General features: G+C 41.3%; 2 protein-coding genes across 4 annotated transcripts in view; one reads left to right on the forward strand and one right to left on the reverse strand.

Moving 5' to 3' along the window:
* LOC115105636 (mitogen-activated protein kinase 14A-like) overlaps positions 1-15,466 on the forward strand; it is a 30,006-nt gene extending 14,540 nt beyond the window's left edge. Inside the window, exons 4-12 of one of the 3 annotated variants that reach the window (XM_029627876.2) lie at positions 469-580; positions 858-887; positions 1,319-1,366; positions 1,578-1,692; positions 5,993-6,064; positions 7,910-7,989; positions 11,478-11,556; positions 11,840-12,013; positions 12,187-15,466. In XM_029627876.2, coding sequence (XP_029483736.1) covers positions 469-580; positions 858-887; positions 1,319-1,366; positions 1,578-1,692; positions 5,993-6,064; positions 7,910-7,989; positions 11,478-11,556; positions 11,840-12,013; positions 12,187-12,254 — 778 coding nt within the window. In that variant the 3' untranslated portion in view covers positions 12,255-15,466. Of the gene's footprint in view, positions 1-468; positions 581-857; positions 888-1,318; positions 1,367-1,577; positions 1,693-5,992; positions 6,065-7,909; positions 7,990-8,824; positions 8,905-11,477; positions 12,014-12,186 lie in introns of those variants that run through there. The other 2 variants (XM_029627877.2, XM_065020894.1) reach the window with 2 other exon arrangements.
* A 4,281-nt stretch (positions 15,467-19,747) lies between these two features.
* Positions 19,748-22,505, reverse strand: LOC115104691 (toll-like receptor 5). The gene is made up of 2 exons (XM_029626043.2): positions 22,486-22,505; positions 19,748-21,722 (listed from the first exon to the last, which is right to left on the reverse strand). The coding sequence occupies exons 1-2, from the start codon at positions 22,503-22,505 to the stop codon at positions 19,748-19,750; spliced, it is 1,995 nt and encodes a 664-aa protein (XP_029481903.2).
* Between the last annotated feature and the right edge of the window lie 1,127 nt (positions 22,506-23,632).

Below are 23,632 nucleotides of genomic sequence, written 5' to 3' on the forward strand. Positions count from 1 at the left end.
CATGTTATAATGTCTTCAGTAGCTGAACATGTTATAATGCCTTCAGTAGCTGAACATGTTATAATGCCTTCAGTAGCTGAACATGTTGTAATGCCTTCAGTAGCTGAACATGTTGTAATGCCTTCAGTAGGTGAACATGTTATAATGTCTTCAGTAGCTGAACATGTTATTATTCCAACCTTGTGAAAGTGACAAACTGGCGCATTTTAATTTTCAGAAACAACTTTTATATCGAAGAAGTACCTTTTATTTTGAAGGCCTGCGCCGTTCGGCGCAAGACGACCGTTAGACCAGATGACGTGGTTTTGCGCATGAGCTTAGTTGGCCAACGTCGCCATGACATCGCCGACGCACGTGATTAGGGATTTCTATTGGAGAAGCAATTTCTACAAATCTTCGTACTAAAACCATCTTTGTTAATCCAGGGGATGTGTTTAGTTTGAGCCTATGTCTGGTTGTGATTGGCAGGTACCTGGTGACCCACCTGATGGGGGCAGACCTCAACAACATAATCAAGTGTCAGAAGCTGACAGACGACCATGTGCAGTTCCTCATATACCAGATCCTACGGGGGTTAAAGGTGAAACACACACACAGACAGACAGTTCCTTATCTACCAGATACTCTGGAGGTTAAAGGTGAAACAACATGCTTGGAGATTTTAAAAATTCTTCAACTAACTGCCATTCACAGTTGTTGACCAGTGTTGTGTACATTCCCAGCAGGCAAAACTGTTAAAAGGAAGTCATAATTTTGTAATTTTTGCCATCTGTGATGTACCTAAAAACTACCAACTTATGATTCATGATGTTGATTTAATGTAATGCCTTTGCTCTCCTTCACCTCTCTCTCCTCAGTATATCCACTCAGCAGATATCATTCACAGAGTAAGTCTCCTCTCCTGTTTGATTCAGCCCACAGTGAAAAATCCCTTCCCAGATGGCAACCCTGTTTCTTGTTAGTTTATGACCATTTGGTGCACTTCCACATGGCAGGTTCAGGCCCAGGCTCACTCCTTATTCAAACACTATAAACCACAGAGGAAGTGAAACCATAAACAGGGACCCCTGTTTTGTACTGTGACCGAGTCAATTATTCAGATCTGCTGTTTTGAAATAACTGATCTGATTGGTTAGAGATTGAGTTAGTCTTGCAGAAGTACTGTAGAAGTTTTGTAGGAACACTTCTACAGATAGTGGGGATTTGGTTTGAGAGAATCTAGACCCAATTGAGAAAGCCCATTCAGATCTGGCCTCATGTAGGTAGTAGTCTGTAATAATATAGAAATAATCATGTCTTGTCTCCCATCGCTCTCCAGGACCTGAAACCCAGCAACCTGGCTGTGAATGAGGACTGTGAGCTGAAGGTAAGGCGTTTATTATTGGCCCACTCATTCAAACTTTGTTCATCCTGAACAGTCTGGACAAGAATATCAGACCGTCTGCCTGAGGGGGAAACCAAGCACACCTTTATGAAATGGTGCTGTTAAATGTTCACTGCAAGGAGAGAACAGGGTGTGACTTTTCACTATCTGACTATCTTGAAGTACCACGTGGTTTGGTTCTGTCTGTCCTCAGATTCTTGACTTTGGGCTGGCGCGGCACACAGACGATGAGATGACTGGTTACGTTGCCACTCGCTGGTACAGGGCCCCAGAGATCATGCTAAACTGGATGCATTACAACATGACAGGTACAGTAGCTAGAGATCTGATGTATTACATCATGACAGGTACAGTAGCTAGAGATCTGATGTATTACATCATGACAGGTACAGTAGCTAGAGATCTGATGTATTACATTATGACAGTGACAGTAGCTAGAGATCTGATGTATTACATTATGACAGGTACAGTAGCTAGAGATCTGATGTATTACATCATGACTTAGACAGTAGCTAGAGATCTGATGTATTACATTATGACAGGTACGGTAGCTAGAGATCTGATGTATTACATCATGACAGGTACAGTAGCTAGAGATCTGATATATTACATCATGACAGGTACAGTAGCTAGAGATCTGATGTATTACATTATGACAGTGACAGTAGCTAGAGATCTGATGTATTACATTATGACAGGTACGGTAGCTAGAGATCTGATGTATTACATCATGACAGGTACAGTAGCTAGAGATCTGATGTATTACATCATGACAGGTACAGTAGCTAGAGATCTGATGTATTACATCATGACAGGTACGGTAGCTAGAGATCTGATGTATTACATCATGACAGGTACGGTAGCTAGAGATCTGATGTATTACATCATGACAGGTACGGTAGCTAGAGATCTGATGTATTACATCATGACAGGTACAGTAGCTAGAGATCTGATGTATTACATTATGACAGTGACAGTAGCTAGAGATCTGATGTATTACATTATGACAGGTACGGTAGCTAGAGATCTGATGTATTACATCATGACAGGTACAGTAGCTAGAGATCTGATGTATTACATTATGACAGTGACAGTAGCTAGAGATCTGATGTATTACATTATGACAGTGACAGTAGCTAGAGATCTGATGTATTACATCATGACAGGTACAGTAGCTAGAGATCTGATGTATTACATCATGAAAGGTACGGTAGCTAGAGATCTGATGTATTACATCATGACAGGTACGGTAGCTAGAGATCTGATGTATTACATCATGACAGGTACAGTAGCTAGAGATCTGATGTATTACATCATGACAGGTACAGTAGCTAGAGATCTGATGTATTACATCATGACAGGTACAGTAGCTAGAGATCTGATGTATTACATCATGACAGGTACAGTAGCTAGAGATCTGATGTATTACATCATGACAGGTACAGTAGCTAGAGATCTGATGTATTACATCATGACAGGTACGGTAGCTAGAGATCTGATGTATTACATCATGACAGGTACGGTAGCTAGAGATCTGATGTATTACATCATGACAGGTACGGTAGCTAGAGATCTGATGTATTACATCATGACAGGTACGGTAGCTAGAGATCTGATGTATTACATCATGACAGGTACGGTAGCTAGAGATCTGATGTATTACATCATGACAGGTACGGTAGCTAGAGATCTGATGTATTACATCATGACAGGTACAGTAGCTAGAGATCTGATGTATGACATCATGACAGGTACAGTAGCTAGAGATCTGATGTATTACATCATGACAGGTACGGTAGCTAGAGATCTGATGTATTACATCATGACAGGTACAGTAGCTAGAGATCTGATGTATTACATCATGACAGGTACAGTAGCTAGAGATCTGATGTATTATATCATGACTTAGACAGTAGCTAGAGATCTGATGTATTACATCATGACTTAGACAGTAGCTAGAGATCTGATGTATTACATTATGACAGTGACAGTAGCTAGAGATCTGATGTATTACATTATGACAGGTACAGTAGCTTGAGATCTGATGTATTACATCATGACAGTGACAGTAGCTAGAGATCTGATGTATTACATCATGACAGGTACAGTAGCTAGAGATCTGATGTATTACATTATGACAGTGACAGTAGCTAGAGATCTGATGTATTACATTATGACAGGTACAGTAGCTAGAGATCTGATGTATTACATCATGACAGGTACAGTAGCTAGAGATCTGATGTATTATATCATGACTTAGACAGTAGCTAGAGATCTGATGTATTACATCATGACAGGTACGGTAGCTAGAGATCTGATGTATTACATCATGACAGGTACAGTAGCTAGAGATCTGATGTATTACATCATGACAGGTACGGTAGCTAGAGATCTGATGTATTACATCATGACAGGTACGGTAGCTAGAGATCTGATGTATTACATCATGACAGGTACAGTAGCTAGAGATCTGATGTATTACATCATGACAGGTACAGTAGCTAGAGATCTGATGTATTACATCATGACAGGTACAGTAGCTAGAGATCTGATGTATTACATCATGACAGGTACAGTAGCTAGAGATCTGATGTATTACATCATGACAGGTACAGTAGCTAGAGATCTGATGTATTACATCATGACAGGTACAGTAGCTAGAGATCTGATGTATTACATCATGACAGGTACGGTAGCTAGAGATCTGATGTATTACATCATGACAGGTACGGTAGCTAGAGATCTGATGTATTACATCATGACAGGTACGGTAGCTAGAGATCTGATGTATTACATCATGACAGGTACGGTAGCTAGAGATCTGATGTATTACATCATGACAGGTACGGTAGCTAGAGATCTGATGTATTACATCATGACAGGTACAGTAGCTAGAGATCTGATGTATGACATCATGACAGGTACAGTAGCTAGAGATCTGATGTATTACATCATGACAGGTACGGTAGCTAGAGATCTGATGTATTACATCATGACAGGTACAGTAGCTAGAGATCTGATGTATTACATCATGACAGGTACAGTAGCTAGAGATCTGATGTATTATATCATGACTTAGACAGTAGCTAGAGATCTGATGTATTACATCATGACTTAGACAGTAGCTAGAGATCTGATGTATTACATTATGACAGTGACAGTAGCTAGAGATCTGATGTATTACATTATGACAGGTACAGTAGCTTGAGATCTGATGTATTACATCATGACAGTGACAGTAGCTAGAGATCTGATGTATTACATCATGACAGGTACGGTAGCTAGAGATCTGATGTATTACATTATGACAGTGACAGTAGCTAGAGATCTGATGTATTACATTATGACAGGTACAGTAGCTAGAGATCTGATGTATTACATCATGACAGGTACAGTAGCTAGAGATCTGATGTATTATATCATGACTTAGACAGTAGCTAGAGATCTGATGTATTACATCATGACAGGTACGGTAGCTAGAGATCTGATGTATTACATCATGACAGGTACAGTAGCTAGAGATCTGATGTATTACATCATGACAGGTACGGTAGCTAGAGATCTGATGTATTACATCATGACAGGTACGGTAGCTAGAGATCTGATGTATTACATCATGACAGGTACAGTAGCTAGAGATCTGATGTATTACATCATGACAGGTACAGTAGCTAGAGATCTGATGTATTACATCATGACAGGTACAGTAGCTAGAGATCTGAGTGGTTTAGACAGCCTGCATCTGCTCACTGTAGACATGTATACGAGCTATACATTTAGGCTACACATTGTTGATGTACTTGTGATCTTGGGCCGATGTTCTTGCCAGGTGGATGTCATAATGGCAGGACACTGAATGGACATGCTGAACATAATGTTTCCCCCCCTATATGTAACAGGAGATGTGTTATTCCTCTATATGTAACAGTAGATGTGTTATTCCACTATATGTAACAGGAGATGTGTTATTCCTCTATATGTAACAGGAGATGTGTTATTCCCCTATATGTAACAGGAGATGTGTTAGTCCTCTATATGTAACAGTAGATGTGTTATTCCACTATATGTAACAGGATATGTGTTATTCCCCTATATGTAACAGGAGATGTGTTATTCCCCTATATGTAACAGGAGATGTGTTATTCCTCTATATGTAACAGGAGATGTGTTATTCCCCTATATGTAACAGTAGATGTGTTATTCCTCTATATGTAACAGGAGATGTGTTATTCCCCTATATGTAACAGTAGATGTGTTATTCCCCTATATGTAACAGTAGATGTGTTATTCCTCTATATGTAACAGTAGACATGTCTTATTCCTCTATATGTAACAGTAGACATGTCTTATTCCTCTATATGTAACAGTAGACATGTCTTATTCCTCTATATGTAACAGTAGACATGTCTTATTCCTCTATGTGTAACAGTAGACATGTCTTATTCCTCTATGTGTAACAGTAGACATGTCTTATTCCTCGATATGTAACAGTAGACATGTCTTATTCCTCTATATGTAACAGTAGACGTGTCGTTTCTCTGTTACGGTAGACGGTGTGTCGTTCCTATGTTTGTGTTACACAGACTAATGATTTCCTCTTTGTTACAGTGGACATTTGGTCTGTGGGATGTATCATGGCTGAACTCCTCACTGGCAGAACTCTGTTTCCCGGTACTGACCGTATCCTTTCATTGCCCTAACCTCAGTTACCCTACTATTGGTCTGATATGAGTACCGAAGCTGAAATGCCCTCTACTTTGTGAGTATACCTGGCCTACACATTAAACCACTCTGTTTCCGTGACTAACCTACGAGTGGTTGGTGGTGAGATTCCCACACAATATGTCCTTATTGAATCGCATTGGATAAGACCGGTGTACACACAGAATCCTACTGCTGGTGATTGATTGACGTGATGGTACCTGCTTTTTGCAGGTCCAAGCCATGTGACTTAAAATAATGTGTTCTAAGCTAAAGCTCTTCTATGTTCCTAACCTGCTAGTCTGCAAAACTAACCTCTTCAACTAACCCTGCTATGGTGCCTTCTTCAACTAACCCCGCTATGGTGCCTTCTTCAACTAATCCCGCTGTGGTGCCTTCTTCAACTAACCCCGCTGTGGTGCCTTTTTCAACTAACCCCGCTGTGGTGCCTTCTTCAACTAACCCCGCTGTGGTGCCTTCTTCAACTAACCCCGCTGTGGAGCCTTCTTCAACTAACCCCGCTGTGGTGCCTTCTTCAACTAACCCCGCTATGGTGCCTTCTTCAACTAACCCCGCTGTGGTGCCTTCTTCAACTAACCCCGCTATGGTGCCTTCTTCAACTAACCCCGCTGTGGTGCCTTCTTCAACTAACCCCGCTGTGGTGCCTTCTTCAACTAACCCCGCTGTGGTGCCTTCTTCAACTAACCCCGCTATGGTGCCTCGATGCCTCTTCAACTAACCCCGCTATGGTGCCATCTATGTTTGTTCTCTTGCGATCTGCTCTGTTGTCTCTCCCTACAGCATGCCATGAGGCTGAATTACACTGTAGAAACTTTGTCCGTTTCTGTAGCCACACTAACGTCTACCTCTCCACACTTGGTCTCTAAAACTCTGTTTTATCAGGCTTCCTAGCCTTCTTCCGTTGTCTGTCCGATGCACAGAGCCTCCTCTTCTGTAACACGTGTCTAATAGTCTGCTGGACTGTATGAGAATGTTTTAGTCTTTAGTCTCTGCTGAGTCTGGCACTAATCTTTGTATTTCCTTGCCTGTCAGTGTTTTCAGAGGTACTAACAACGAGGCATTTAAAGATCCATCCTCTGCTGTGTGTTTACCCATTCCATAGTTCTTATCCAGCATGATAACACCTAGCAATTCCAATTGGGGCCCTGTGTTTTGCGCAATCATGTGTCATAGCAAGATTTGAATAAAGGTTCAAATCCAAGCATGTTACATGATTGAGCAAAACAGGGCCTCCGATATAATATAGGAGGTCATGTTGATTTTCAACCATTCAGAGGCAATTCTGATTATAGTTTGTACAAGCATGTTACACTTAATTTATAATAGCAGTAAGGCCCGAGGGGGTGTGGTGTATATGGCCAATATACCATGGCCAAAGGATGTTCTTAGGCACAACGTAATGTGGAGTGCCTGGATACAGACCTTAGCCGTGATATATTGTCCACATATCACAAACCCCAGAGGTGCCTTATTGCTATTATAAACCTCTTACCAACATAATTAGAGCAGTAAAAATAAATGTTTTGTCATACCCGTGGTATACGGTCTGATATACCATGGCTGTCAGCCAATCAGCATTCAGGGCTTGAACCACCCAGTTTATAATATATGTTATAGTCCGTGTGAAACTCTGACAATTCAATGTCCCGGGCTGCATTTGTCATTGTTCTTGGTTCCATTGTGCCAGGCAAGCTCAATCAAGTACAGCTCAGTTATTTTTAAAGACAACAAATACTGTTCTTGCTGGTTCCTCTCCCCTCCCCAGCCAGCTCCTGTTGTTCCTTTACACACGGTACCTGTTAGACATTGATCAGTTGAAGCTAATAATGATGCTCGTTGGGACGCCAGAGCCTGAGCTCTTGATGAAAATCTCCTCTTCGTCTGTGAGTTGTACACATAGTTATTATGCTGCAAGGTCTCTGCTTGCTTAAATTGCTAAAGTCCCTGGTAATTATTTGTTTTTGCATCAATTTGTGAAGTGTGTTATACTCTTCAGCAACAACAACTATTTTACATGTTTACATCCTTTGAAATCTCTGTTTGTGAGATGGGGTCAAATGCAATACTTGTTTTGATTTGAAAACGAATTCTTCACTTGGATAAATGAACATACATTTCTCGGGGCTCTACAGTGCGACCATTTTACTTGCATATGCGCCTAAATACTTTGCTGTGTGATCTGGAATTTAAATTTAGGAGCACCAGTGCTCCTAGAAAAATGATGAATTCTAGCTTTATTACCAAAAATATTTTTTCCGGTGTGCTCCTAAATTTCTGTGTGCCTAAATTTTTTTAAACTAAAAAGGGTCAGCATAGAGCCCTGCTTCTATGTTCAAAGCTTTGGGTTTCACACCTGTGATTTATTAACTTGACTTTCTCCTGACTAATTGAACTTTCTCATCTCTAACATAACCTCAAGCATGCTATCAGTCTGCCTTACACACACCTTTACAATCTCACCCTCTCTTTTCTTACCTTTCCCTCCAAAGATGGGACTATTCACTTTTTTTTTTGCAGAGCGTCTTAGGAGTTGAGCCTTACCATAAAACTCATAAAGAAGACTGTTAGCCCGCGGAGCTAAACGCCTAGGCCAGAAAGCCAGGTATAAGCTCGAGGAGCTAATGCGAATCATCAGGTCTCCCACTGACTAGCTGCTTGTCAACTTACCGTCTCTGCTATACTGCTGTCTGCTGATACCCCTTGACCCGTACCTGATAGATATAAACCAGCTTCAACAGATAATGCGTCTGACAGGAACGCCCCCAGCCTCTCTAATAAGCAGGATGCCAAGCCACGAGGTGAGCAGGACCAAATTACTCAATTCAATGCATTTTATATGGGGCCAAGCAAGGATTCGAACCCAAGTCCTCGAACCTGCGTGCCACAAGACTGTTAGCTCCAGGGTTGGGGTAAATTCCAAGTCAATTCAGGAAGTAAACTGAAATTGCATTTTTACTCCCTGAGTTGACCAAATTGACTCCAACCCTGGTTAGCCCGAACCACCGCCGTCACACCTAGCCCAGAGCAGTGCCACCTCCGTCACACCTAGCCCAGCGCACTGCCACCTCCGTCACATCTAGCCCAGAGCAGTGCCACCGCCGTCACACCTAGCCCAGAGCAGTGCCACCTCCGTCACACCTAGCCCAGAGCAGTGCCACCTCCGTCACACCTAGCCCAGAGCACTGCCACCTCCGTCACACCTAGCCCAGAGCACTGCCACCTCTGTCACATCTAGCCCAGAGCAGTGCCACCTCTGTCACATCTAGCCCAGAGCAGTGCCACCGCCGTCACACCTAGCCCAGAGCAGTACCACCTCCGTCACACCTAGCCCAGAGCAGTGCCACCTCCGTCACACCTAGCCCAGAACACTGCCACCGCCGTCACACCTAGCCCAGAGCAGTGCCACCTCCGTCACACCTAGCCCAGAGCAGTGCCACCGCCGTCACACCTAGCCCAGAGCACTGCCACCGCCGTCACACCTAGCCCAGAGCACTGCCACCGCCGTCACACTTAGCCCAGAGCAGTGCCACCTCCGTCACACCTAGCCCAGAGCAGTGCCACCTCCGTCACACCTAGCCCAGAGCACTGCCACCTCTGTCACATCTAGCCCAGAGCAGTGCCACCTCTGTCACATCTAGCCCAGAGCAGTGCCACCGCCGTCACACCTAGCCCAGAGCAGTACCACCTCCGTCACACCTAGCCCAGAGCAGTGCCACCTCCGTCACACCTAGCCCAGAGCACTGCCACCGCCGTCACACCTAGCCCAGAGCAGTGCCACCTCCGTCACACCTAGCCCAGAGCAGTGCCACCGCCGTCACACCTAGCCCAGAGCACTGCCACCGCCGTCACACCTAGCCCAGAGCAGTGCCACCTCCGTCACACCTAGCCCAGAGCACTGCCACCTCCGTCACACCTAGCCCAGAGCACTGCCACCGCCGTCACACCTAGCCCAGAGCACTGCCACCGCCGTCACACCTAGCCCAGAGCAGTGCCACCGCCGTCACATCTAGCCCAGAGCACTGCCACATACCCAGTGCTACAATATTACAACCTCCTTAGATTATATTTGCTCCCACATAAAGAGGAAGTAGACAAACATACATGTAGCATTTTGACATTGCTGCTTTTTTCGACTCTAGGTTTCTATGTTCTACTACCCAAAGCGCTCTAATATAACCACTGAGTGGCGTCTGATGCTTGCTGTACGTCAATGCAAGTCAAGCAGCAACTACTCTCTTGCCTTCTAATGTTTGGCTTGCCATAGCAGTGTTGTAAAGCATTATGAAACCATATAAAGTATTAATATGTCTAAAATTGCACACTAACAAACTATGGCACATTGCCTGAACCAGAATTTGTTTGAATTGAAACACTTCCTCCTCTGACAACAGTGTGGTAAGGGAAGTAGGAACTGAAATTCACAGTATTGCAGTTCCTCTTCTTGAAGTGTGAACTGATTGAGTAGATGGTAGCTATATTACATGGTGCTAGATTATACAGTAAGTACTGCAACCAAATAAATAAACAATACTCAGTTATTGTTTACCTGGGGCGGCAGGGTGCCCTAGTTGTTAGAGCGTTGGACTAGTAACCGGAAGGTTGCAAGTTCAAATCCCCGAGCTGACAAGGTACAAATCTGTCGTTCTGCCCCTGAACAGGCAGTTAACCAACTGTTCCTAGGCTGTCATTGAAAATAAGAATTTGTTCTTAACTGACTTGCCTAGTTAAATAAAGGTTAAAAAAAATGTTTTTAAATACTGTTTCTTCTCCTTCTGCTTTCTCTCTCTCTCTTTGCACATTCACTAAATCTGCAATGACACCCTCTCTTAGCAGTGCTGATAATTAATCCAATTCTTGACAATGCTGCCATATGATCAAGTGACTGGGACAATATGGTTATGAGTAAATCTAGTCACATTTCTCCTGATGAGGGATCCCAAATGGCACCCTATTCCCTTTATAGTGCACAGTCACAAGTGGGGACGGGGGACATGGGGAATATGATGTGGTTTGGGGAAAGTCCTTGACTAATTAGTGCTAATCATAGTCTTTACTCTCTGAATACAAAGTTAGTGGCCGCTTTCGCAGCCCCAGATAAAGACATTTTGTTGTTGTTGTTGCCCAGAATAAGTAGCCTTAATCTGGGTCGGGGAAACCAACCTTATGACCCCAAAAGAAAAGGGGTCATCTTGTGGCTTTGAATTGTATTCCAAATGGCACCCTATGTTCTACATAGTGCCTATGCAGAGCCCTATGGGACCTGGTCAAACAGGGCATTATGTAGTTAATACGGTGCTGCTTTGGATGCCAGCCTTGTTTTGTGTTCTATTGGCCTTTAACCTCTGATCTCTTTACTCACATTGGTTTTCAGGCAAGGAACTACATCAAATCCTTGCCTCAGATGCCCAAGAGGAATTTTTCTGACGTGTTCATTGGAGCCAACCCACAAGGTAGTGTTGGAATAATTTTATACTCAGAACACTTGGCTGTAAATCAGACCCCAAGATGTTATAATTTGTGATGATAATGAGAGGAAGGAGTCATAAGATGGCCTGCTGCAGCCATTTTCAAAAAGCATCATAGAGTAGGTGCTTTTTTAGGTTCCCCCTGTCCATACAATCTTTATCAATTTATGATGGAAAAAGCTAAACTGATCCTATAACAGCACTCCTACACTGAGAGTCTTTGTGAATATGGACCCTGTTGGTATGGATGCTGTTTTTCTGCTTGTAGCTGTGGACCTGCTGGAGAAGATGTTGGTTCTGGACACAGATAAGAGGATCACGGCTGCCGAGGCTCTGGCCCACCCCTACTTCTCCCAGTACCACGACCCAGACGACGAGCCTGAGGCTGACCCCTACGACCAGAGCTTTGAGACCCGCGATCTGGACATCGAAGAATGGAAACGTATGTAGAATGGAATAGACGGGGCCATTATACCTGAATGCTTTAAAGTAAAGTGGGACCAAACTTTTTCCATCTTGCAAAATAAATGTATTTTGCTCTGCTCTGCTCACAACCCCTCAGACAGCTCTGAAACACCTGCGAAACACATTTCTATCTCCCTCCCTTCCTCACAGGGCTGACCTTTGAGGCGGTATGTGATTTTGAGCCACCCATCTTCGATGGAGACGACATGGAATCGTGATTGGGCGATGTGATTTCTAAAAGCCCCTCTCCCGTCAACACCAAACGTCTCTATCACTGAGGTTCCCTCTGATCAGACGACCTTTTGGAATAATATTATCATCAGAGTGCCTGCAAATGTTTGTCTATTGTTATATTTCTTAAGCTCGCGCTCTCTCTCCCACCATTTTGACTCCGTAAGGTGTTGCAAGGGAAACGTTACAAAAAATAGCCTGGTCCCAGATTCGTTGGTGCTGTGGCATGACAATGGCCATGGGAGTTGGCTGTACAACCCAAACAGATATGGGACCAGGCTAGAACTACAATGGAGGAGAGGAGAGCGACATTTTAAGGGCTGTTAAATCGGTGTTAACAAATACTGATTGTATGTGTCTACTACCGTGTATTTTCAAGGGAGAAACGGAGGCAAGCAGAAAACAACCACTAATACCATTATTGGTCCATTTCTGAAAAATGTCATGCTTCTTTTATTATTCTGTCTATATTTGTGTCCCAAATGGCACCCTATTCCCTATTTAGTGCTCTGCTTTTGACCAGGGCACTATATAGGGAATAGGATGCTATTTGGAATCAAATCTATATTTAAACTAGTTTTGTATTCTTCCTTCAGAAGTTTTATTATTATGAAAGTATTGCTCACCACTGTATTATATTGCTCATTACTGTATTCTATTGCTCATTACTGTATTCTATTGCTCATTACTGTATTCTATTGCTCATTACTGTATTCTATTGCTCATTACTGTATTCTATTGCTCATTACTGTATTCTATTGCTCATTACTGTATTCTCTTGCTCACCACTGTATTCTCTTGCTCATTACTGTATTCTATTGCTCATTACTGTATTATATTGCTCATTACTGTATTCTATTGCTCACCACTGTATTCTCTTGCTCACCACTGTATTCTATTGCTCATTACTGTATTATATTGCTCATTACTGTATTCTATTGCTCACCACTGTATTCTCTTGCTCACCACTGTATTCTATTGCTCATTACTGTATTATATTGCTCATTACTGTATTCTCTTGCTCACCACTGTATTCTCTTGCTCACCACTGTATTCTATTGCTCATTACTGTATTCTATTGCTCACCACTGTATTCTCTTGCTCACCACTGTATTCTCTTGCTCACCACTGTATTCTATTGCTCACCACTGTATTATCTTGCTCACCACTGTATTCTATTGCTCACCACTGTATTCTCTTGCTCACCACTGTATTCTATTGCTCACCACTGTATTCTATTGCTCACCACTGTATTCTATTGCTCACCACTGTATTCTCTTGCTCATTACTGTATTCTATTGCTCACCACTGTATTCTCTTGCTCACCACTGTATTCTATTGCTCACCACTGTATTCTCTTGCTCATTACTGTATTCTATTGCTCACCACTGTATTCTCTTGCTCACCACTGTATTCTATTGCTCACCACTGTGATATCCGAAAGAAATTAGATGCTGAATTGAAACATCCGGAAAATGTGTTCTGATTGAATCATTTCATGATGTGTATCATCTGAAATGTGCAATAATGCTTGTCTGTCACTCGCGCTCTGCCAATCTACCAATCACAGCGTTCGTGTCAGACTCCCCTGGCTTTGTTTTCCTGTCAGTCACAGCACTGGTGTCAAGACTCCCAGGCGCTTCAGAAACCATTGATGATCTTCTTTAATGGATCTGGTATATGACATAGGATGTGTCCCAAATGGAACTCTAATACTGCAGTACTAAATGTGGAAGACTATATTTCAGTTGAATGCATTGAGTTGTGCAACTGACTAGGTATGTTCCTTTCCTTTGAACAGGGCCCATAGGCTTATGGTCAACAGTAGTGCACTATATAGTGAATTGGGGACCATTTGGAATGCACATAGGGATTCATTCTATTCTTCAACATTGTTATGAACTTTTTAACTTTGTGGAAATGTTTTAGCTGTGAGAAATGTTTCAATATACCACGTTGCAGATTAGTTCCCCCTCCCCCCAAGTGTGAATACTGTTCAATGCCAGCGCCAGACCATAGGATGTTTAATACCTTTTACATTGTAGTCATTTTAACAGATGCTCTTATCCAGAGCAACCTACAAGAGCAATTGGGGTTAAGTGCCTTGCTCAAGGGCACATCGACAGATTTTTCACCTAGACCGCTCAGGGATTCGAACTATCAACCTTTCTGTTACTGGCCCGGTTTTAACCGCTAGGCTACCTGCCGCCCATTTAATGCTCACAAACCCTAAAATCATTATTCAGCTAATTGAATACCCAAATGATGGAATTCTGGCAGATTCAGACAATTTTTGTGGCTTCCTCTCGTCCTCATCTCCTTGATCTGCACCGAGGTAAGGGAACTGGCCAGGAGAAAGCGAAGGCCTGGTAGGGGTCAAGCATATTGCTTTCAACTGTTCTGTGTTTTCAGAACACAACTGTGCAGATGACGGACACAATGGAAGGAAGCCACTAGAATATTGAGATACAGCTCGAGTCAGAATAAATAACAGTGATAGCCCCAGGACTCTAGTTGAACCATGCTGCACTCCATTGAATAGCCCCAGGACTCTAGTTGAACCATGCTGCACTCCATTGAATAGCCCCAGGACTCTAGTTGAACCATGCTGCACTCCATTGAATAGCCCCAGGACTCTAGTTGAACCATGCTGCACTCCATTGAATAGAGAATTAATTCTGGTTTCACCACTTTCCATATTGACACTTTAAAACCAGATGGAGTTGATATGAGCCACTGTGGGTTGTCAATGAATGTGCCAATCAACGTGGCATTAAGTAAACTAGGAAAAATATGTATTTTTGGGTACAAAATCAACTCAAATGTATGTAAATATCTGTTCTATATTTTATTTTTAATCTTCATGACTTCTTTTTTGGTTTGTTGAATTTAAACAATCTTCATTATCAGCATGTTCATCATTTGTGCGTGTGTGTTTTGAATATGTGTTAACAGGAGCTTGACGTGTCATGCTTAAAGCCGTAAAATAGAAAAATGTAAATCGATGTCAAAAAGAAATGAGGGAATTGCTTAGTTATATTTATACTTTGTTGAGGTGGTATTTCAACTGGAGAGAGATACTGTTGTTTATTTCAGCCAATCCCCATAGAAGACTGACATCTAACAGTCTTTACAGCAGAGTAACTATTACTATAATTAATGCCTTTGTTTATAAAGAAATAAAGACAGTTATTTTTAAGTCTATAGTCTGTTTTATACTTTGTGCCTTCAAGTCCATATCCTACATGTGCTAGAAGTATTCAAGGTTTGCAAAGGAAGTGGCAATGCTTATCTCTGTAGCTTATAACAGTTTTTCACACTACTGAGTCATATCATGCCGGATTGTGCATCCACCAACCAAGCAGTAAAAGACAATGTGAAAAGATCAGAGCCATCACAGTTGTGTTTGGGTCAGAGCAGTTGTGTAGAAATGTGTATTATGATTAGTGTATTAATGGTGAAGTTTGTTTTGCATGGCCAGGTACCCCAGGTGGGCAGAGTTCTCATTTTAGACCATTCCATCGGTCCTTAAGTGAAATCCTCATCCAACCGAGGCACCAGCCATCCGAAACGAACTCCACCACTCAATTAAATGAAGGCAGCAGTCTGTGGGCCACACACATAGCATTGACTATGACACCTGTCTATTCTATCATTTAAATGTGAAGACTGTTATATTTATCAAATCAATTCTCTGTGTAATTATTCAGTAATTAAACAAATCACGGAATAGTAATTAGCTAGGAAGTCGGGGTTCCACGGGGAAATGTTTTATAGAGTTTAAATTTCCTGAATATAACTCTTCAGATATTTTATTATCTTATCGATTAGTCTTCTATTAATGTATTGTAACCTCGTCAGTCTCATTCCTAAACGTTGCAAGCCTTAGGATATCTGCACGAATCCTAACATAAATCATGAATCAGCGATATACAAATTGGCTTATTTATTTACCAACTAATCAATCACAGAATTACATAAACACACACACAACAGTTATACATTGGTTACTGACATGATACACAAAAGTCCCTAGTGGGCTAAGTGGATATGACGGCTTGGTAGACAAACGAAAGGGGTGGGGCCAGCTCAAGAGTGGCCTGTCTGCCGGATAGATTTTCGACAGAAAGTCTCTGGTTTGTCCACCATAGACCAAAGTCTTTTGGAGTTGTAGCTTGTTATAATAGATATGTCAGAGTACTATTCAGTCATTCGACTGTTTGCGTTTACTAGACTAAAGTACTTCAAAAGCTGCAGCCTGAATAATTGGTCTGTAGTTTGTAGATTTCTTCACTATTTCAACGTGGTGATGATCTCCACGTTCTCTGGCCTTGTCCTTTGGTAGAGTTGTAGTTTGAACCACTTCACACGCTAGCATCACCCTGTGTGTTTTGGTCTAGCGTTTTAGCCATTTCAACGTGGGGACCCTGTCCTGGCGTTATCTTGACTAAATGTACATTTTGTAAATGTGCTCTGTGGTCACTGACTAGTTGAAACTTTACATGAAAAACCATACTCTCATTTAGAAGGCTAACATCACATTTCATCTTTTCAAAAGTAGTCCCATACTCAATCATTCATTTTATACAACATTCAAATGTAAATCTGGTAACTGGGAAATATACACATTCAGAGAAACAGTTATGTTGTTCAGCTGTGGTAGTTTGTTACATGAATTTAGTAACTATATGTTCATTAACCAATTCAATTGTAACAAAGCAAAACACTTTGTCCGTTTCTAAGAATTTGTAAGGTTCTTATTTGCATAAAATAGACAAAGATCAGTCTCAAAATGAATCAATAGCATTTATTCCCGAGAGCTCTGGTCATAATACCATGTACATTGGTTTATATACCTCACATTTTGTCATAAATGTCCCTCCTACTCTACAATGGCAATATAGTTCACAAGCCTTCTCACATTGTCTGCCACCTGTTAAACAATCTACAACAAGCCCAAGGTCTCTCCCCTCCCTGGGTAGGGACAGAATGTCCTGTAAGGAACACAGTATTCCACCCGGTCTGACGATAGCTCCATTAGTTTCTAACAAGGATCAGAAAGTCCTTGTTCTAATTCTTGACTAAAACTACACACATTATATTCAGTATTATGATTATAATAAGATTCATACAGTAACATAGTAGTATTCTGTTTAGTCATAGTTCTAAGTTAAATGTATACATAATTTAGTCATTATTCATAAAAATCCCATAACATTGTTACATTACAAATTAGTAAGGATTCAACTCTTTGAGTACCCACGGACAATTTCAACTGGTTGGAATACAGAAATATTGTTACATTATTCAATCTTTTGAGTTTACCATATTGCACAGTCTTTTTCTGTGGTAACAAAGGGATTCCTAACCTCCATTTTTGCCGAGTGGGGCAAAGAGTTTTAGGTATTTATGACCGTCATAAACCTGCGGTGGGAGAGAGCGAGAGAGGGTTATGATTTTCACCGAAAAAAGGGCGCGTCGAGACACTAGATTGAGTACACTCTATTTTCAAAATAATGTTATTTTGCAGTTATTAATAAATTGATTGGGGACCCTGTGTAGCACCTGGATTAGGCCAAACCTAATGAACAGACGAAGCAGGTTGTGTTCTGTATGAAGGGGGGAGGTGACAAATAAACGTCGCGTACTGGAAGATTGAACGAACATGCGTAAAATACTAAACCTATCTAGCTGCTATCAGGCGTGGGATATTAAACCTATCTAGCTGCTATCAGGCGTGGGATATTAAACCTATCTAGCTGCTATCAGGCGTGGGATATTAAACCTATCTAGCTGCTATCAGGCGTGGGGTATTAAACCTATCTAGCTGCTATCAGGCGTGGGATATTAAACCTATCTAGCTGCTATCAGGCGGCGTGGGATATTAAACCTATCTAGCTGCTATCAGGCGTGGGATATTAAACCTATCTAGCTGCTATCAGGCGTGGGATATTAAACCTATCTAGCTGCTATCAGGCGTGGGATATTAAACCTATCTAGCTGCTATCAGGCGTGGGATATTAAACCTATCTAGCTGCTATCAGGCGTGGGATATTAAACCTATCTAGCTGCTATCAGGCGTGGGATATTAAACCTATCTAGCTGCTATCAGGATATTAAACCTATCTAGCTGCTATCAGGCGTGGGATATTAAACCTATCTAGCTGCTATCAGGCGTGGGATATTAAACCTATCTAGCTGCTATCAGGCGTGGGATATTAAACCTATCTAGCTGCTATCAGGCGTGGGATATTAAACCCATCTAGCTGCTATCAGGCGTGGGATATTAAACCTATCTAGCTTTAGGCGTGGGATATTAAACCTATCTAGCTGCTATATCAGGCTGCTATCAGGCATGGGATATTAAACCTATCTAGCTGCTATCAGGCGTGGGATATTAAACCTATCTAGCTGCTATCAGGCATGGGATATGGGGGGGGTAGAAATAGAGATATCACTCAGGAAATTCCCCATTATTGTATCATTCACTGGTCATTCAGCTCAAAACTGGTCACTGGTCACTCCTCTCTCTCACCCAATTTCCCCACAATGCCCTTACCTGTAGCCCACTAGTGTGACATTGTAGAACTGAAGAGAATTTTTTTTGTTTATTCATACATTCTCTCTGAATTAAAACATTCTGAATAGTTTGAAATGTCATTGTTATTACAATCATATTAGCCTCTCATAATACAATAACATTTATCTTAATTTAAAAATAAATTAAGTTAGTATTGGTAATGTTTTTGGGAGCAGGACAGATATGATCTGAAATGACATATAATGTTGATAAAATCGCAACCCTGCACGCAAAATATATTGAATTCATGAAAAATGAATGGCTATATAAGGATAGCTATAACCTGGGTGGTTCGAGCCCTGAATGCGGATTGGCTGACAGCGGTGGTATAACACAGGCATGACAAAACATGTATTTTTACTGCTCTAATTACGTTGGTAACCAGTTTATAATAGCAATAAGGCACCTCTGGGTTTGTGGTATATGGCCAATATACCACGGCAAATGGCTGTATCCAGGCACTCCGCGTTGCGTTGTGTGTAAGAACAGCCCTTAGTCGTGGTATATTGGCCAAATATCACTCCCCCCCGGGCCTTATTGCATAAATAAGCATCAAATAGCAGCCTCTTTAGTAGTCCACAGGGGCTCACACTTCACGAAGGATTGGGTCTTGTGGTGAGATAACGGAAAAAAGCACAGAATGACAAATATATATATATATATATGTGTATTTTCCTTTATACAAACATTTGAAAATAATGCTTTTGGAAGACACCTTTTTACTGTCTTTTGGCTGATTTGTTTTACGCTGTGATAAACTAAAGATGTGTTGATGAGGTATTTATATCATACATTATGCCATATGACATTCAGGATATTGTAGGCAACAAAATAAAACGTGTAAACAGAGTAGATAGCATGGAAAATGACACACATAATACCAACTCTAATTGTCTTGTTTTATATTTTTGTCAAAGATGGTTTTGGGTACTTTTCCGTTATGACTTTGCTGTAATTCAACAGGCTGACACCATGGAGATCCGAGGGGAACTCACAGCTGAATTCAGCCACGCCGGGGTCTGGAAAAGTCACATTGGTCCTGTTCATCCACGTCAGAAAGTCCTTCAGGCCACCGTCACAGTGGAAGCGATTCCTATATAAGTTGATCCAGCTGAGAGAACTGAAAGTCGCTGGGTCAGGAGAAGAAAGGAAATTGTAGGAGAGGTCAACTGTTTTGAGACTCGCTGGGAAAATGTCTGGCTGGAGGTATGTGAGAGAGTTGAAGCTGAGATCCATCTCTTCCAGAGAGACGAGGCCTTTGAATATGCCATCTGGGAGAGCCCTCAGCGAGTTAAAGCTTAAATCCAGACTAAAAAGCTTGATAAGATTTTCAAATACGTCCAAACACACTCCATGTCCCCATAAAATGTGCAGGGCGATGTTCCTGAGCTCCAGCAGCTTTAGAGAGTTTACAGCGGGCACTGAAATATTACTGCTAAAGATGCACCACTTTATGTTGTTGTTACCATACCAGATACGCTCAATGCGCATGAATTTAGCTAACACAATATATACATCCTCTAAATTAGTTAACCTGTTGTTTTGAACATTCAGTATGATAGTACTGTTAGCAAAGCCCAAGAGGCCCTCTAAGGATGTGATCTTATTATCAGCCAAATGAAGAAATTGCAGGTTTGGTAGTGGTGCAAGGTAACCATATGTACCTAGATGCCGAATAGAGTTTCCTGTAAGATCCAGGATTTGTAGGTTTGGAAGTCCTGTAAATGCCTGATATCCCAATGCACCAATATGATTGTAAGATAAATCTAATTCTAAAATATTGGGTAGATTGTCAAATGTGTAAGAATAGATTTCCCCCATAAGATTGTGTGACAGGTTGAGTCTTTGTAAATTTTCAAGACCCCAAAACGCCCCCCTGTCGATCTGGTTAATTTTGTTTTGGGCTAATGTTATGTCCTCTACCTCTCTCAGTGGACTGAATACTGCATATTGCAAAGCAAATATAAAGCATTTGGACAAATCTAGAATCTTGATGCCACTATTCTTGAGGCCATTGAATGTTTTCTTGTTTGGGTCTTTGAAATTGCTGAAACCAAATGATTTTCCCATGGTGCTGTGTTCCAGAATAATATGGTGAATTTTCGTTCCTTGGATTGCATTGAAAAACAATTTTGCCTTGTCCACGTTGAATCCGTTGGAAGATAAGTCAAGTGTCTCTATAGACATGTTTCTAAAGGGATTTCCACATCGTTTCCAGTCAAAACCATTTTGAGTCATACCATTTAGATAGACGCTGTTCAATTTGAGCAACCGAAAGTGTTTGCCACAAAAGCCAAGCAAATCTTCCTCACATATGCTTTCCATCTGGTTTAGGGTCATGTTTAACTCTTGGAAATCTGTCATGTTCACAAAGAATGGTGAAGGTTGGATTCTTTTCACTTGGTTACCATACAGATCTAGCGTTTTCAAAGACACCAGGGGCCTGAGATAGTCGCCCTGTAATATGGATTCAGTCAGGTCACACACATACAGAGAGAGCGTTCTCAGGTTGGACAGTCCCACAAACGCATCTGGCTCAATCTGTAAACCTCTATTATGTCCTAAATAGAGCACTGCCAAGTTTGCCAGTCTTTGAAAGGTGTTAGTTCTTATAGTTAGCCCATTGACTCGTTGCCAACTGAGGTCCAGTTCCTTTAGCCCTTCAAGCCCAGAGAAAGATGTCTCATTTATCTCACTGATGTAGTTATCCCTCATATACACATGGGTAATGTATGGAGGCAGTGCAGGGACCTGATATAGAGACAGGTTGGTGCAAACTGCTATAGAACCATATAGTGGACATCTTGGGGTGCATTTCACCACTTGCAGGTAGACTCCAAAGATAACCAGCAGTATACAGTTCCTCATCATCCCCCTTGCACAAAAGTAGAAAATAATGCAAATTATTTAAATATAATAAAAACGATGTTTATGTCATTACAGGGCTACCATACATACATTAATTGGATAGATATTTCAGTCTTGAGGTATCCCCTTCAGATGAGACATCCTTGGCTAGGGAGTTTAACTGTCTGTTTTCACTTAAAGGTCCATAGTCCACTGGTTCTGTCCCAGCCTGCTAATGGAACTCCCCTACTTTATGTGTGTGCTGAGTACACAGCCTTGCTCTAGTCTGGTGTAACAAGGCTTCCCCAGGCCTGTTTGTATTATATCAATGAATAAAGGTGCAGTCTGGGATTGCCACTTTTTGAGCTAAACAGCTGAGGGATGGGACTGGAGAAATGTCACCACTCTCAAATTCATAGACGGGACTATGAGATCAAAATGATAGAATGGTAGAAGATATTTTTTGTATCTTTTTGACCATTTTAATTCAAAACAATCCAAGTTAGATACTTAGTTGTTACCCAGAAATGATTTGATGGTGAGATCAAAATGGCCGCATTGAACCTTTTAAGTTCTTGTACATTTTTTCCTCCAAAGTTCAATGCAAATCCAAGTCAACAATCAGGTTCAAATAATGTTGAAAAACAAATCAATATTTTCTCCATGTATTAAGTTAAGTCAAAAAAGGTTAAATTTGTTTTTAAAAAGTCAATCACATTAAACCAACCAATCATATTCAACAAAAAATTAATAGTCAATAATCAAAGAATGAATGAAAAGTTGTAGCTTACCTGAAGTGATGCGCGCTCATAAAGAATGTGTTTACAGCTTGTGAGTATGTTTATCAGATCTCCCCTCGCAGATAACTTGAAGCACTGATATTCATAAACCCAGAAACTGACTTTCCTATCCAGCAATTTTTGAGACTGATCTACATGAGATAACCTTACTTCTCTTCTGACTGACCAGGTGAAGTTTTTATAGTCCTGTGGTTTTGACTTGTCCTCTTGAAACACAAGGAAAAACATTTCCCCCTGTGTAAACATGTTGTGCAAAATTGTGTCACAATTACATTGTTATTACACATTATGCTAATTTAATGTGTAGAACCAGGGAATTTCTTTCTGTCTCAATACTCCATTTACAATCAGGGGTAGAATTGGTGAAAAAATATCACTCCGGGAATGAACCACTATTGGACCACCGGGCATGAGGCTCAAAACATTTTGCATGCCAAAAATGTTCCCCCTGTTGTTTTGGAAACTCCTTCCTTACGCAATTTCCACACATTTTGATTTGATTTGATTTCCATCACTGCTTACCTGTAGCCCACTAGTGTGAACTTGTAGAACTGTAAAATGGTGTATTAATATATTCACTCGGAATGAAAAGATTCTGAATAGTCCAAAACTGTAAGGTTTTAATATTACACTCATATTAGCCTCTCAATAACATTTAAAAAATGTAAAGCTCATGTCCTGAATTACATGCAATGATGAAAAAATTGCAACCCTGCTCACCAAAAACATCAGCCTGGAATAAGACAATATATTGAACTAATGAAATAGGAACGACTGTAAGTCAATAAGGATAAATAAGCATCATCAAATAGCGGCCTCTAGTAGTCCACAAGGGGTCACACTTCACAAATGAGTGAGACTTATCATAGAGAATGATAAAGGACTCTACTGCCCAAAAGCCTGTTTTACCATGGGCATCACTATTGAGGACTTTTACCAGTTTGAAGTCGTCAACTGGGAGGGACTTGCTGTGGGTTAAGGACGAGTCACATAATTCCATCCAGGTCATCAGGAGGGATCAGTCAACTAATTATAATTGTGAGAAAATATTCCATAACTGCAGGGGGCAGTAAATCACCAACCTTGGCTTATCCCTGTTTAAACAACACACTCCAGGTGGCAGTGTGCACCGTTTCAG

The sequence above is a fragment of the Oncorhynchus nerka genome, linkage group LG7 (genome assembly GCF_034236695.1).
Source record: "Oncorhynchus nerka isolate Pitt River linkage group LG7, Oner_Uvic_2.0, whole genome shotgun sequence".
Taxonomy (NCBI): Eukaryota; Metazoa; Chordata; class Actinopteri; order Salmoniformes; family Salmonidae; genus Oncorhynchus; species Oncorhynchus nerka.